We start from the raw sequence: 16,254 nt of genomic DNA on the forward strand, positions 1-16,254 counted from the left end.
AAAGAGCAGAAAGTGGTGACAGAAACCGCAACAGCAGGAGGAGGTCGAGGATGACAGCTTTGAGGTTTTTTTGAAGAGCCTTGCGGCAGAGTTGTGTCCTGGCTGTGGGGCGTATGGACACACAGTGGCTATCTGCCCCACGCAGTATGAAGAGGAGGAGCTGCCATCCCGAGAGCTAGAGAGGGAGGAGCTGCCGTCTCGAGAGCTAGAGAGATAGGAGCCACCGTCCCAAGAGCCAGAGAGGGAGGAGCTGCCATCTCGAGAGCCAGAGAGGGAGGTATCGTTACGGCAGGTACCAGCCCTGCCCTATATATATTGGCAGGGATGGGGTTAAATTCCCCTACCTGCCTGGGTTTATTGTGTTTAGGTGGCTGGGGTTGATTGGAGTAATTAACGAGTAAGTAATTACTGGATGGCCAGCTCCCGACTGACCCTGGAATGACTGCCAAATCCTCCATTCCGTGGCACTCTATTCTGGTTATACAGTGCCCTCACAGGTTGGGAGGGAGATTGTTTACTAGGATTCATTCGCTCTCTGTCACAGTGAACCACTGTAAATCTCAAAGGTATTCTGCCAAAGGAGACTTCTTTTCAGTCGCTTCAAGTTGCCGTCGCAGTTCATACACATGGTTTTGCACTTTACCACGGTGTAACCATCGCACTTCAGCTTGTAAGAGTAAATAGTGGTGATCAGCCCTCGTTTCTTCACACATAACAGCGAAGATGGAGAATTTAGTCCATTTGCTTTTGCAAAATTCACAATTTTAATAACTAAGCCAAGCACATCATTAAGTTCTGGAGACAATTTCTTGGCTGCCAACACCTCTCGACTCCAACTGGAGTCCATGTCCTGTCACATACTCGTTATTCCCACGCAGCGGTCTCACTGGAGTCTATGTCCTGTCACGTACTCGTTATTCCCACGCAGCAGTCTCACTGGAGTCCATGTCCTGTCATGTACTCGTTTAGCTCTCGAAAAATTTTAGCACCAGTGGTATTTTGTTGCAATTCTTCACAGCACGGTAGATCTTCTTCTAATGCACCTTCACATGCATAGTACACAGTGAACAGGCTGGCTGTAGGGAGACGTCAGGCCAGAAAGGAGTACGCAGAGACAGGCAGTACTGGCAAGTGAAAACTGAGATGCTGCGGCACTCAATGCTTTCACACATGGCACTTGAGCCAAAATAAATAGACAAACAAAACAAACAGAAAAACAAACAGAACACTAAACAAGTACAGTGCTGGTGCTTCCAGCACTTCTAGCAGTTATTTGTTTTACCTTTTTTATCTTACTCTCCTCACTCCCGTTCTTTTTTCACCCTGAACAAACAGCCCAGAGTGAGTGAAATGTGCATCTATATACACAGTTGTGCCAGGATTTAATTACTAATTAATTATTCACTTGAATCCCAGCATGTGAACCAATTTGTGCAACCCCGTGCTCATATATTATTAAATACTTTAAATGCATGTGAAGTGCAATCCCTGTACCTAAATACAACTATATATTTTAAATCACTTGTGCTACACAGACCCATTTATATCTATATACCAACATTAACACACCACACACAACATGTAACACAAAATACACACAGGGGAGGGGCACACTGCCACATGCACATAAACAATAAGAATGACAGTATTAGAAATCCAACTGAATTGCAAACCCGCCGATATTTTCACTTCCTCTATCAACTGGGCTGCAATATCTTCTGCAATATCTGTGATTCTACGTGAGACAATATCATTTGACAACTCATTTTGGCAGCGCTGTCACCCAAGACTTCACGACAGACATCAATTATTGAAGGTATTTGTGACAGGGTGGAGGAAAAGCCCTGCACATATTTATTGTATTATGATTTGCAATGCATTGTTTGTTTATTTTAGAACGGGGTACTCCCCGCCCCTGTGCATGTTTTGTATTTGTTTTGTATTTTTGTTATGAGTTATTTATTTATAAATTTGACGTGAAAAAGCCAGAAGCACCTGTTTTGACAGAGAGATGTCAGCTTATGTTTAACACTTCAAGTTCACTTTCCGCTATCCGGCACTACTAAGTACTGTGGAGACGTTCTCTTTTATTATCACCCAAGATGGCACCGTGATTGTTCACTCGAACTCAGCTGTTGCCGGTCTAGTTCTATATATTTCTATGGTGCTGACAGACAGAGATGGGTGTAGGCAAGGTTATGCCATCATTAGGAAACCTGTTACTGCCACAGAGAAATCACCCCTGTTTTTCCACTAATGACTTACAGTACATCTTAGATATAGCCAGCTTTTAAGTGCACCCTTGGACACTCATTACATACATATACATCATTGTTAGTAATATATATACATTGTGTGTCAGACAGGTGCAGAAAAGACACGACTTTTAAATATTTGGGGACGTCTCCTTCTCCACTCTTTGTCTGGCCATATAATTAGGAGCAGAGAATGCTGGGAAAGGGAAATGTTTTGAGGAAAATGTTTATTGTGCTATTATTTCACTTTTTTGTTTACTATTCATAATTGTATTTATTGTTGTGTTGTACAGTCTTGAACTTGTTGAACACTTCCTGTATTTACCTTTGTTTGAGCGGATGTGACCCTGAGAGGCACTGTAGTGCTCCAGGGTGAGTAGAAGAGATGGTGTGTTTGTCCATTACTCCTGTGCTCACTGCGACGTGCTGTGATGTACAGAGGCGAGGGGGAGTCTCTCCTCTTCTCTACTCTTCTCTCTCTCAGGGGTCTCTCTCTCTCTCTCTCTCTCTCTCTCGGAGACTCAGTTTTTGAGGACGGCCTGTTCTAGACAGATTCACAGTTGTGCCATATTCTCTCAATTTCTTAATAATGGACTTTATTGTGCTCTGGGGAATATTCAATGTCTTGGAAATGTTCTTATATCCTACCCCTGATTGATGCTTTGAAGAACCTTATTCCAGATTTGCTTTGAATGTACCTTCGTCTTCATGATGTAGTTTTTGTTAGGAAATGTACTAACCAATTATGGGACCTCCCAGACACAGGTGTATTTAACCTGAAATCATATGAAACACCTTAATTGCACACAGGTGGACTCCATTTAACTAATTATGTGACTTCTAAAGACAATTGGTTGCACCAAAGCTTATTTAGGTGTCATAGCAAAGGGGGTGAATACTTATGCAATTAATTATTTTCTGTTTTATATTTGTAATTAATTTAGAACAATTTGCAGATTTTATTTTTTACTTTGACATTATGGACTTTTTTGTGTTGATCAGTGGCAAAAACTCCTAATTAAATCAATTTTGATTATATATATATGTAAAGATAGATAGACTTTCAATGTTTATATTTTTAGTAGTCTTGTATTTCTTAGAGGAAAGCATTTAAGTAGACAAATGGGGAAAAAACATATCTTTGTCTGGCAGAAATGAATAATAAACAATTGGACTTGTATGGTACAATAGATTTCTAAGCAAGTGTTCTTTCATGTACAGTGAATATAGTTTTGTAATTCAGGACAAACCCCCAAAGCTGGAGCAATTTGGAATTTAAGGATTTGAATTGATTGTGATGTTACACATGGACTCAAGTGAGCGCTATTTGTGGGCCATTGGATAAGGAGATTGAAATGCTTGCAAAGGCATTCATTGATGTTTTTAACATCTGAGTAGAGCTTTTTGTCCTGTTAGGATTTGTTTGTACAATGTCAGGTTTTGTGAGGGGCAAATGGTCTATTTAGACATTGACAGAAGAGGCATGCATTGCTGATAACAGTTATATGTTATCTATTTTGCATGCAAAGGCATATGGGGAGCAATATTTCATTAAAACTCATTGCCATACTCATGGCTGAGATAAAGAGGAGATTACTGTAGTTATTCAATGAATGAGGATTTATACGACCATCCTCATAAGTCCAAAAAACACAGCACTCGCTGATCTTTTACAGACTACTTATTGTATGTGCAATGTATGTAAAAGAACAGTGCCATTCATTCAGTCAGTCAAGTAAAAAAACAAAGAGAATCACTCAGGATATTGTGTTCTAACTGAGGCAGAATTAATGTCTTTACAAAATGTAATACAATTTGAAAAAATGATAATGTTCAGAGTTTCAGTTGTATCTTTAACTGTTCATGCCAATCACTTTTGTACTATACCAGGAAGCACATGGAGCTAAAAACAGGTGAAAGGTCAGGAATAAAATAGGCAAACAGAGGCCTGCAAACAACAAGGTATTAAAGTAACAGAGACAATTATTTTTTAAAAATCTAAATATTACAATATTACAATTAATATTGCATCTGAAGCTACAGGTGTTTTAAAAAACTGATTGTAGTAACATCTTGCAAGCTATCATCTAATAGTACCACCATTATGAATACAAATTAAAGACACTTGCTTTCAACACAATGCAGACACTGTTTCCAGTGCTCACCTAAGTGTTATAAGAACATAACTATATATAAAAGACATTTTATTGTACAGGTATATGTATAAAAATTAATATAAAATAACTGTATTGCAAAACAAAGATAATAATAAACCCTTCGTTGAAGAAAACCAGGTGTAAAACATACATTTCACAAAAATAATGTCTCACAATTTTTTGTTTTCAATATGTATTTTTATTCTACGAGTGCCATGAAACATTGAGAACCTTTTCAATGGGTTCTATACTGTAGTGTTCAGTGTTCCCAAAATACCTAGTAAAAGCAGTGGTAACCTCTTAGCATTAGCCAGTGCAAATGATCAGAACTGTAAACTATACATACACTGGCCCACCCTCTACCATCTTCAACAGTATATTATGGCACAAGCCAGAACATTTGTCAAATACTTTGCCATCATTTTGTCTATATTAAGTCACAAATATTTCTTGAAAAACGTTTGACCAATCCATAGAAAACACATACCATCAGAAAGAATCTCCAGGTACAAAAATCGGTTGTCACTGTAGCTTTAGTGTTATCAACTAATTAGATGTTTTATGTATTTTTATTTCATATTTTATTTTATCTTTAGCCTATTAATTACCATGCAAGTACATTTTGTTTCAATATCCCATGATAAGCATGCATGTTCAAAGGATCAATTAGGACATTGTACTGGTTTGGAGGTGGTTCAAAGATTCCTTCCCACCACATAAACTATTGGATATTGCATACTTGCAAATGTCATCACACTACACAATAGAGCATGTAGTGGCTTCACAGTGCTTTGTTTAAGTGGTTCATCTTCTTACTTGTAGCACCTTTTGGTGCAACACATGTACAAGCTATTGCTACTTCAATCCATTCTGGCACATACTTGAACTTCCCGTTTCCACAGGGTTCGATGCGATAAACCTTCTCTGTTCTTGTCACAGGAACAGAACTGAAATTCAAGGTAAATTTGAGATCCCTCCAATCCAGACATCCATCACACAGGCAATATGCTTCAAAAATGATTTCAGGAAAGCGACCAAGCTCCACATTTATCCTGTTAGTAAAAATAATAGTTAAGCACACGTGTAATCCAACGCAACCTTATACCATCCATAAACTCCCTAGCTTGTTTCATTTTTTTAAATAACGGTAATGCAGATTTTTTTTTTTTAAATACAGCACTATAGATTAAAGGTTTACATAGCTGCTTCCTGGTACTGAACTTACAGTACAAGAAGTTATTAGGTAACAAAAAGCCCCAGTTTTGTAAACAATCTCCATATTCTTTGTTTAATTTTAAAGGACATTTTATCTCCTCAACTAGGTGACTTGATTTGGGTATGGCAGCATGAAATCTACATAGAAAACATGCAAGCCCATATTGCCTCCATGTCGCAACAGTGGTACTGTAGGTAATGGTCTCAGTTTTTTGGGGTTTTTTGTTTTGTTTTAAAGAATTATGTTGTCCATTACGTATAATCTATCTGGGGCAATCTTGAACAGTATATTGTGATTTCTCTTTATTTTACGCTTTACCAAACTAGAACTTTATCAAACTGCACTGAAATATAATGTTAGTTCCACTTGAGTACACCTGTAAAATGTTAGGTGATGCAATCTTCATCAATCAATCAATCAATCAGTATTTATTTTATATAGCGCCTTTCATAGTGGACCACCATCACAAAACGCTTTACAAGATAGTGAGAAACAATGCATAATAAATTAAATACAATTAAATATAGGGCATAGCACGTTAAATACAACATTAAAAAACATTGTAAACACATTAAATATAGGCATAAGACCTTAAATAAAAGGCTAGGATATAAATTCTAAACATTGTGGATGTGTGTGTCAAGCAGAATCATACAGATAAGATGGAGTAAAAAATGTAGACAACAGCTAATAACAGATACCAGGCTTAGAGAGCACTAAAGGCAACAGAGAAAAAGTGGGTCTTGAGAGTTGATTTGAAGCGAGCAACTGTGGGAGCTGCACACAATAAAGCTGGGAGAGAGTTATAGAGAGTCGGAGCCATGAAGCTAAAAGAGTGCTCTCCGAGTGTGTTGCGCTTTTTCTTGGGTATAACCAGCAGCCATGAGTAGGAGGATCTCAGCTTGTATGCAGGGACATAGTGGGTCAGCAGGTTGGAGGGATCTGCAGGCCTCTCTCACCTCGACTAAGGTCAGCGTTCATGACTCCAGCATCAGAAAGACACTGGGCAAAAATGGGATTCATGGCAGAGTAGCAAGGCGGAAACCACTGCTCACTAAGAAGAACATGAATGCTCGTCTCAAATTTGCCAAAAAGCACCTGGATGATCCTCAAGAGTTCTAGAACAATGTTCTATGGGCAGATGAGTCAAAAGTGGAACTTTTTGGCCACATGGGCCCTGTTATGTCTGGCGAAAACCAAACACTGCATTCCACAGTAAGAATCTCATACCAACGGTCAAGCATGGTGGTGGTAGTGTCATGATTTGGGGATGCTTTGCTATATCAGGATGTGGACGACTTGCCATCATTGAAGGAACCATGAATTCTGCTCTGTATCAGAGAATTCTACTGGAAAATGTCAGGCCATCCGTCCGTGAGCTGAAGCTGAACCTGAAATGAGCACTTTATGCTCGAAAACCCACAAATGTCACTTAGTTGAAGTAGTTCTGCATGAAGGAGTGGGCCAAAATTCCTCCAAGGCACTGTAAGAGACTGATCAATAACTACAGGAAGCGTTTGGTTGCAGTTATTGCTGCTAAAGGTGGTGTAACCAGTTACTGCGTCTAAGGGGGTGATTACTTTTTCACACAGGGACAGTGGGTGTTGCATAACTTTCTTTAATAAATAAATGAAATAAGTATCAAAAAAATTTTGTGTTATTTGTTCACTCAGGGTCCCATTTATCTAATATTAGATTTTGGTTGAAGATCTGATAACATTCAATGTCAGAAATACGTAAAAATGCAGAAAATCAGACAGGGGGCAAATACTTTTTCACGGCACTGTAAGTTCGTTGAGAAGCAGAGATTAGTTAGTCAGAGAACGGCAATTCAGGAAGGAGAGTTTACAGTTTGTAGAAGGCAGTACGGGGGAGAGTTTATTCTAGGAGAGGACCACAACTGTAATACACCATGTGATATATTGGGGTAGATGTAAGGATAGACTCAAAGTAATTTGTGTGTGCAAAACCCTCATAATGTGGCCATAAATCATGTTTTGCAGCTGTAAAGTCTGATTTTAGCTGCAGATACAAATGCAGCGGATGTAAAGAATGGTGTTTACCTCCAATTCTACACTAGCTATCAAATGTGCACTTTGCCATCATTATACTAAAATGCATTCCAATGAAGAAAAGAGCATGGAATTGGGTGGGACCTGGATACAAAGCAGGCACAAATATTATAATGTGATGTATGGATTTTGCCTTGCACTTAGGTAATTGCTGACCTTCCAAAAACTTGACACCTCTTTTTACAAGGTGCAAACCATTTTCCTAAGGTTACTAGCATAACTGATGTTGGCTGAGGCTTTTCCAAAACAACTCTGTTTCATGCTATGTGACCTCAGCTGTAAGGGCTCTCAGCTCCTTCTCACAAAACGTATTTTCTTTTCCATGCTCCAAGAGGACTTTGCTGTCATTCCTCTGACACTTCTTTTTTGGTTTGTATTTTCATGCTCCACAAATGTCATACAGCTCCTACTGCTCTCTGTACTCTTAACTTTGTCAGCTCTCGGCTGCAAGTCTAAATAGATAGTGCGCTCATTGAGACCTTCGTTATAAGAATTGTGGATCATTATTTGTGCGTATTGAGTAATTTGCATTAGCGTACATCGGGCGCAGTGCAAAATAATTGCCTGGCCACAGTGGAATTTGAATTTTGCATCAGCAATTATTTGCACTGAGCCTATACTTACATCTACCCCATTGTGCATTACTTTGTCAACATATTCTGGAAAAACAACTGGCCTAGATATGCTTACTGTTTTACTCCAGTGGGCAACTTGAACCATTTTGTAAAATGAATAAAACTACATAGAAGGTTCAAAAGTTGTTTCTTAAGCACATCACAAAAATGGAAATAGAGTAAAAATAGACTGTATCTGTATCTGAGACTACACAAATGTTATCCAATATTACAAGTCAGTCAAAACCTTTTTAAAGCAAATATTTAAGTGATACCAATCCTTATTTAATAAATACATTAAAAAAAACAAGCAGCAACAAATGGATTCATTTTTTCTGTGTGAAAATGATTTTGTAATTGTACAGTGTTCCCAATGCACAACAGCACAAATAAAAGTTTTATCTCCACTAGGGGACAGTACTGGTCCACTTTTTACAGTACCCAGGCACTACACTAGCATTGCAGAAGTGAACTTGTATGTGCAAAAACCCAACAAGTTAGAGAATTCTAGACCTTGAGAACTTTAAGTTAAAGTCTGTGAGGTCTATTACAGTAGTCACAGCAAAGTGTGGCAGTTTTGCAGAACCATCTTTGATGGCTGCAAAGTTTTGCAAGTGATCAGCAACTTGACACTCGTAAACCTGTTCTTTTGTGAAACCACTTTCCTCTTTATTTTTAATTCCTGTATTTCATGAATAAGGCAGGTAATATGCAAGTAAAAAAATAAAACATGAACATCAAAAAAAAAAAAAACATCAAACACAGCAAACATTGTAGAATTCTGTAAAACAGATGTCAAATGATTGAAACAGTGTACAACTGAACATGATTGTGGGACAAAATACCCCCAGATTTGCCTACCTGTATGCCCATGGTGAAAGAGACCTGTCATGAACATTTGAACTAGCCAGCAGGCTTGGTGACCACTCTGGACAGTGGTGTTTAGCTGGTCTGGTTTTACCCCACAGTACTGGATTTCGGTTTGTTTTTAACCTTTTTTCTAATATGTGGTGTGGAATTTCATGCCTGCATTCAGACATATCCTCCAGTGATGCCATCTCCTTGCTCTCAGCTAATGAAAGGATTGCCACCTGTAACAAGTGGATAAATCATATCAAAGTAAAAGTACTCTGGCTGGGGGCTGAGGAGCAAGTGACTCCCAGCAGTTAGCAACAAACACTTGAAATAAATCTTTATAAGTCCCACTTTTTTAAACCAAGAACATGTTTTACATTTTGAGATGGGGGTCTAGCTTTACTAGGCACTGCTATTACAGTACCTACTACCACAGCTTCACTCTTTCTGTGTTGCAAGTATTAGTATCCTATCTGAAGCTTTAAATTCTCTCTTCTGCACACAAAACATGTCTGCTGATGCACAATGAGTGACTACACACTGTGGTGAATGAATTAAAGCTTTGTGAATAGGTCTGCACTGTGGTGAATGAATTTAAGCTTTGTGAATACCTCTCAAAACCATATTATTGGTGTGGGTCACTGGGTTAAAGTGCAACTATCTGGGTTACACAATGTACAGTACATACCATATATTGTACACATATATATATATATAATATATATATAATATATATATATATATATATATATATATATATATATATATATATATAACAAACATGTGCAGCACACTGTAGTTTTCTTTTTATTTATATGACTGCTCTATGATCATTTTCTATGGTCTCTGGAACTGGTTCCAGGGGCTGATTGATGATTTGTTTTGGTTTTTATTTGCCAGTGAAATTGTAAAAAGATCACTAAACAAATGATTTTGGTATTTTTTAGGTGGTTAGTGCAACAACACTTATAGGTAATGGTTTCTGTGCCCTGTATGAATGGGTTTGATTTAATTCTACAGAGAACGAACTTTTAAATTCACTGGGTTTTTCTTTTTTCTTTTTTTTTTTTTCAAAACCATAGTCATAGCAATAGTCAGCTCTACCACCAGGATTTAAAGCCTCTTGAATTAGAATGACCACATAAAACAGCATTACTAGCTCTGACCAGATCTGTTTTTGCATTAAACAATGTTTAATCTTATAGATTACTTCAATTACCTAAGACAAGCTTCCATAGTCCAGTGCAGATATACTTAAAGATTTCTTCAGAATCACAAACAAAATCACTTACACTATCATTATAAGGAAAATAGTTCTTACCCCCACTTGAAACAAAAGCCAGGTGCTCTGCATTGCTGTTGGTTCTCTGATGCAAGTTCCAGGAACACACTGTCAGTAGATTTATTTAAATACTGTAGTTATCAATGATTCGGGAGGAGTTTTTTTTTTTTTGTTTTGTTTTTTTTGGCTCACATGTTAGTACAGTAGCCTCCCACATAACCGAAATGGGGCCATTCCAGTTGTAAGCCTACATATAAAAAATGTCAGAATAGTGCCAAAACATAATAATCCGACCAAGAGTTTTAATTGGTCATAAACCACGCGTCACTGATGGTTTATATGTATTTGTATCAAGTTTACACTTGATAAATTACAATGTAGTATATACATGTAGCATCCTGCAGGGCACTCGTTCCTTTATATATGCGTGGGATCAGTTAGGCAGAATACCAGAAGGAAATAAATTAAGACTACAACAATATGGTAACGTACCGTGTGGTACCGGGGGATCAAGTCAAGTCCCACCACTCTTCGTAGTGGGTCGGTGGGTGGGGGGCCAGTACATGTATTTGCTTTTTTCAGTGGCATGATAAATACTGTAGTTGTCGTTTCACATTAGGTACATTAAGAACATTTCTTATCGCTACCGTTTCAATACTCGCCATCTGTGTTTAGCAGAATTTGTCGTGGCATTAGGCCTTATTTTCCTAAATTGCCACACGTTTCGTGAGACACGAACCAGGTACCTCTCGCTCTGAAGCATAGCACCAATACCGCTGTACAAAAGGCCTGTGTTATATTGATTTCTAGATTGATTTGGTACCTGCGCATATTTGTTTAATATAAATCTGCTTGTGCTTGTGATCGTGAACGCGTATTTCCTCCGCACTTGCTGTGCTTACGGTAACAGAAGTAATGTTGCTCAACTACCCGAGCTACTTCGAGTCTTATTTCACGATGTATTTATTTTAATATTTTACCGCGGTTTGTTTTAATAATGCAAACATACAATTCAAAACACACAGAATAGCATATCATAATATTTTATCACCAACTTATAAAAGAAAAAGGAATCGACCATATAAATTAAAAGGGAATCTATACTTTTTTAAAAAGCTGCAATACTGTAAATGTTAAGAAATTATTTGGGGAAAATACAAATTGTAAAGCGGTGATAATAAAGAAATGCTGAGATATTAAATCATGTTTGTTTTTCACAGCGCCAGGGAAGCTGAAATATTTGGTATCCTCTGCCTTAAAGACTTTCTAAATGCAATAGGATTGCAGTATTTGATTACATATGTTTAGAGGATGCCAAATTTAAGCATATGTTGTAAATACATTTAGTCTATCAGAAAGCTTTTTGTAAACAATACATGAAAGATAACTTCTCAATCTGACAGCTGGGAAATCTAAGTTAGCATATATAAATGAAGTAACTCGTAGTTAATGTGCAGAAAATAAAGCATACTAGTGTGGGTGAAACCTTACTATTGGGTTGAGTTAATTAGTTAATTAGACACTTACATAATGTGTATACTTTTTTAAATCTATTATTTAATGGGGAACCTAATTCTGCAGCAAAAAAGTTGCAATATTTTACACACCTTTAATTTTCTTTTTTGCTGAAAAGTTCTAAAAACGTCATAATTTATTAGTTTCTTATTGGCTTCTAGTGTGAAATGCATTGCTCAAACTTGCATAATAAGCATTGCATTTAAGGGGTTAAGCCGTGTTGGGCCAATCAACTTAACTAGATGTCAAAAGTGTTTTGATATTCAGCTTTTGTTTCCAGGGTTGAAAGGTGTTATTGGCAAACTGAAACAATGTATCAATAGGATTGCCTGAGAAAGTACTACTAGTTAAACTGAATAGCTTCTGAAACAAAGGGCAGCAGTTTTGTCTCTATCCGGTGGTATTTTTATGAGTTTTACAAACAGGTTGGCATATGTGCCAAGTTTGCCTGCCTTTATTTGACACTGAAAACCGCATTGGGGCAGGTTAAAAACAACTTCGATTGGTAGAGGGGACACCCCCTTTTGTTTACAAAGCAGGGAAATAAGTGGCCCAACACAATTTAACCCCTTAAATGCAGTGCTAATTATGCAAGTTTGACAGGTGTATTTATGCACTTAGATTGAATACAAAGCAAATAAGAAGCTGAGCAAAGAAGAAGCCAACTTCAGCCTTGTTATCATTTGTGCCTTTTGTAGGTGTGTTACTTATCCTCAGCAAATGACACCAAGTCAGATTTTCCACAATCACTATCAACTACATCACTCAAAATGCAAACTCTTTAGATACTGGGGGAAAAAACCCCAATGAATTGATCAACGAAGGAAGACGCTAATAAGGTAATATGAAAATAAATGTTTCTTAATGAATGCATTTCCCTCTTGTTGAAGTTTTTCCATGGTTTTATATTTAGGCCTGGACCAAATCAAAACTTTGTGCCACCCGCTAGTCGCAAATTACAAACCTGGTACCGATGGCGTCTTTTTTGTTTGTCAGAAGGTTATTCCTTCTACCGCCATTAATAGGCCTACTGGGTTTGTAATTTGCGATTAGCGGGTGGGTCAAAGTTTTGATTTGGTCCAGGCCTAAGTTTAACATACGCACAAAGTTAAACTACCGGTATTACACATTATGATAACTAAAGCCGATGGCGCACAACACCACTTTTTCAGAAACAGTGGCTTGAAACCGAGCTTCAGGCTACTGGGAGATCTGTTTTCAGGCCACTTTGCCGTATCAAATGACTTCAGATTTTTTAATGACATCACCAGGAGACTTGACAACTTAGCCAATAAAAAGGTTGGATAATTACACGACTCCTTCTCTCACTTCGACCAAATAATGAAATGTCGTCTGGGAAACTGTTGTAGCCTACCAGAGAAAATGAACTTATTTCTTTGGGTAATTTTCTACACATCCATGGAAAATAGAACTGGTTGTTGTCCAGTAGAAGTTTTATGAAGTGTTTTTTTTTTTTTTTTTTTTTTTTAAATGATTAATCTCTACTAGCGTCCGCTACCTGGGAATCAATTTAGGCTATTGCATATGATAAATAGGCTACTACAACCTGTATGGACTGTATCAAACTTTTCCCCAAATATAATAAACCATTCACAAGTTTCTTTTTTTATGTATGGTATTATTATACAATTATTATTATAAATGCATTTTCATTCCATTTTTATTATTTAAGTTTATTTGTTCATGTTTATCCACACGTTACCCATTTTAGATGTATTTTATTTATTTATTTAAGAAAATGGACCAATCTGTCTTTTCTCAAATAAGGGGTTACCCCCCCCCCCCCCCCCCCCCCCAAAAAAATATACCTACTTGGAGCAACAAAATAGGAAAAAATAATTATTCGATGAAGATGTGCTAAATTTGAGATTATTGGTAAAGTAACTGATTTATAGGCTATGATACAATTATGTTTAATTTATTGTATTTAGACAGAAATCCGTATAAAGTTGAATGAAATTGTCTTTTCAGATAGTGAACTACACTATGTTCGAAAAAAAGGAGTTGATAAAAAGACTGCTAGAGTTGTTGCCTCAGCAGAAGAAGCAAAGTACATATTCATACAATTTCATGATGCCATTTCCTGAAGATATTACTGACATGAAAATGGGTAAGTGCTTTGTGATAAGACATTCTAATAAGTCAGACCACAACCAAAAACATTTTTTATTTCTTACTTATTAGGCTTATTTAGGTTTTGTTATTGTGTTTTTATTATGTTTTTAGGTCTTTGCATTATTTTGAATTATTTTAACATTAAGCACTTTGTGAAGGTGGCCCACCTTGAAAGGCACTATATTAAAAAAAAGGAAGGCTGGAACTGGAGGACCTCCTCGGTGGTCTAGAGGACCAAGGCTGGTGCCTTGCTTGCGGGGTATACGGGCATAAGGTGGTTGTCTGGCCCTTCCAAGAAGAGGAGGCGGAACCAGCCCAAGAGAGGAAGGTGGTGAGTAGGAGTACGAAGAGAAGGGGGAGAGTAAAGCTGCAGCAGCCACACCAGCAACCGCAACAACAACAGGAGGAGGTCAGGGATGATGGCTGGGAGGTTTTTTTTAAAGAAATTCGTGGTGGATTTGTGCCCTGGCTGGGCACTAGTTGGCCATATGCCCCACGCAATACGAAGAGGGGGAACTAATGCCCATGTGGGGGGAGTCTGTGCATCCAGCGTCCAGAGGGGGGGAAGCACGAGCATCAACATGGCCAACGTGGTCTCTTGACCACCTTTCCCCTCTTCACAACCAGCGGCTCCTTAGCTGACAGCGGAAAGGCTGTCAATTTACCGACTGGCAGCAGAGCCATTTATGGCTTCTGGGCTGGCTCCTCCAGCCCCAGCACATCCCTAGAGGTCAACAACAAACCACGTCCAGGTGACGGCAAAGCATATAGAGCTGGCAACCCCAGGTGAAGCAGTTCTGGCAACTCCAGGCAAAGAAGTTCCGGTAACCCCAGGCAAAGCAGAGCAGCAGGTGATCCCAGGCGATGGCAGCAGATGACCCTCGGGAGGCAACGGCGGGAAGGCAGCCCCTGGTCATGAAGGCGGCAGCGGGAGCTCCACTTGTCCCCCTAGTGAAGGAATCAGGACTAGCTGGGATGCAGGGGTTGACCCTCTTCGTGGCCGCTGAGGCCAGCTGGTTTTCCCCCATGTTCCCCTCAGCAGCATATGCAGTGGCTGCTGAGGACCGCCAGCATCCTGTCCTACTCCTGGCAGTGGAGATGGTGCAGACAGAGGCAGCTCCTCCTGCTCTCCTCCTGGTGGTGGAGGTGATGGAGACAGAGGCAGCTCCTGCTGCTCTGCTCCTAGCGGTGGAGGCTGAATCAGCAGGCATTCTCCCTCTGCTGGCTGAGGCGGGAACAGCAGACACCTTTCCTCCGCTGTTGGAGACCTGGGTTCTGGACCTGTGGGCCTCCCCTTCCTGGGCAGTGGCCGCATCGGTTCCTCCCTTCTGGGCAGTGGATGCACGGGCTTCCCCCTTCTGGGTGCTGGATACACAGGCTCTCCCCTTCTGGACGTTGGATGCTGACCACCTTGGTCACTACAGCTGTTGGGGTGTGAGGAGGACTTAAAACCAGGACTTTGAGGACTTAGGGGGGAGGTGGCCATTGAGGCCATGTGTCCTGCACACAAAAGGGGGCATATGTGACAGAGTGTCCAGCCCCTTTTGTATTATTATGATTTATTGTATTGTTATTGTTGCAGTGCATACAAAACCCATAACCATTATGTGCCCTTTTGTTTTCTGTTTGTTTAAAATCTTTGTTCATTATTATTTAATAAAGATATGGCTGTGGTCATTTCAGCCACACCATTTTTGGTTTGTGTTGTTTCTTCCTGGTCTGAGACGTCACCACACTTGCGCACTGCAACCACTCTGCCACATGCCCCTATCACATCTGCCAAAAATTGAGAACATTTTTTAAATAAATACTTTGTATTTTTGTTTTGAATAGATCCATAAAAGTCTGAATAATTTAAGGTTTTATTTATATTTATTGTAGAACTCCGTATTATGCAGGCTTCTCAACATTAAAAGAAATCTATCTGACTCTACCATCCACAAACAACTAGTTGAGAAAATAAATTCAACAATACAATGTTACGTTTGATTCTATCTGTTGTAATCTTTAACTTGTGACACTCAGTAATACTTTTATTTTCTTAAGTACTTTCTCGAAATGTTAACTTGAATATTTTTTATCATTAAATCCATAGAGCATTGTGCAAATTAGTTGGACGCAAACTTGCGTCCAAATGGGACTTCTATTTAGAT

General features: G+C 38.8%; 1 protein-coding gene across 1 annotated transcript; it reads right to left on the minus strand.

Annotated features, from left to right (window-relative positions):
* Positions 1–4,543: 4,543 nt before the first annotated feature.
* Positions 4,544–10,643, minus strand: LOC121308343 (interleukin-17C-like). The gene is made up of 3 exons (XM_041240688.1): positions 10,490–10,643; positions 9,175–9,404; positions 4,544–5,463 (listed from the first exon to the last, which is right to left on the minus strand). The coding sequence occupies exons 1-3, from the start codon at positions 10,520–10,522 to the stop codon at positions 5,193–5,195; spliced, it is 534 nt and encodes a 177-aa protein (XP_041096622.1). The 5' UTR covers positions 10,523–10,643; the 3' UTR covers positions 4,544–5,192.
* Between the last annotated feature and the right edge of the window lie 5,611 nt (positions 10,644–16,254).

This window comes from Polyodon spathula, chromosome 3 (assembly GCF_017654505.1).
Source record: "Polyodon spathula isolate WHYD16114869_AA chromosome 3, ASM1765450v1, whole genome shotgun sequence".
In the NCBI taxonomy this organism is placed as follows: domain Eukaryota; kingdom Metazoa; phylum Chordata; class Actinopteri; order Acipenseriformes; family Polyodontidae; genus Polyodon; species Polyodon spathula.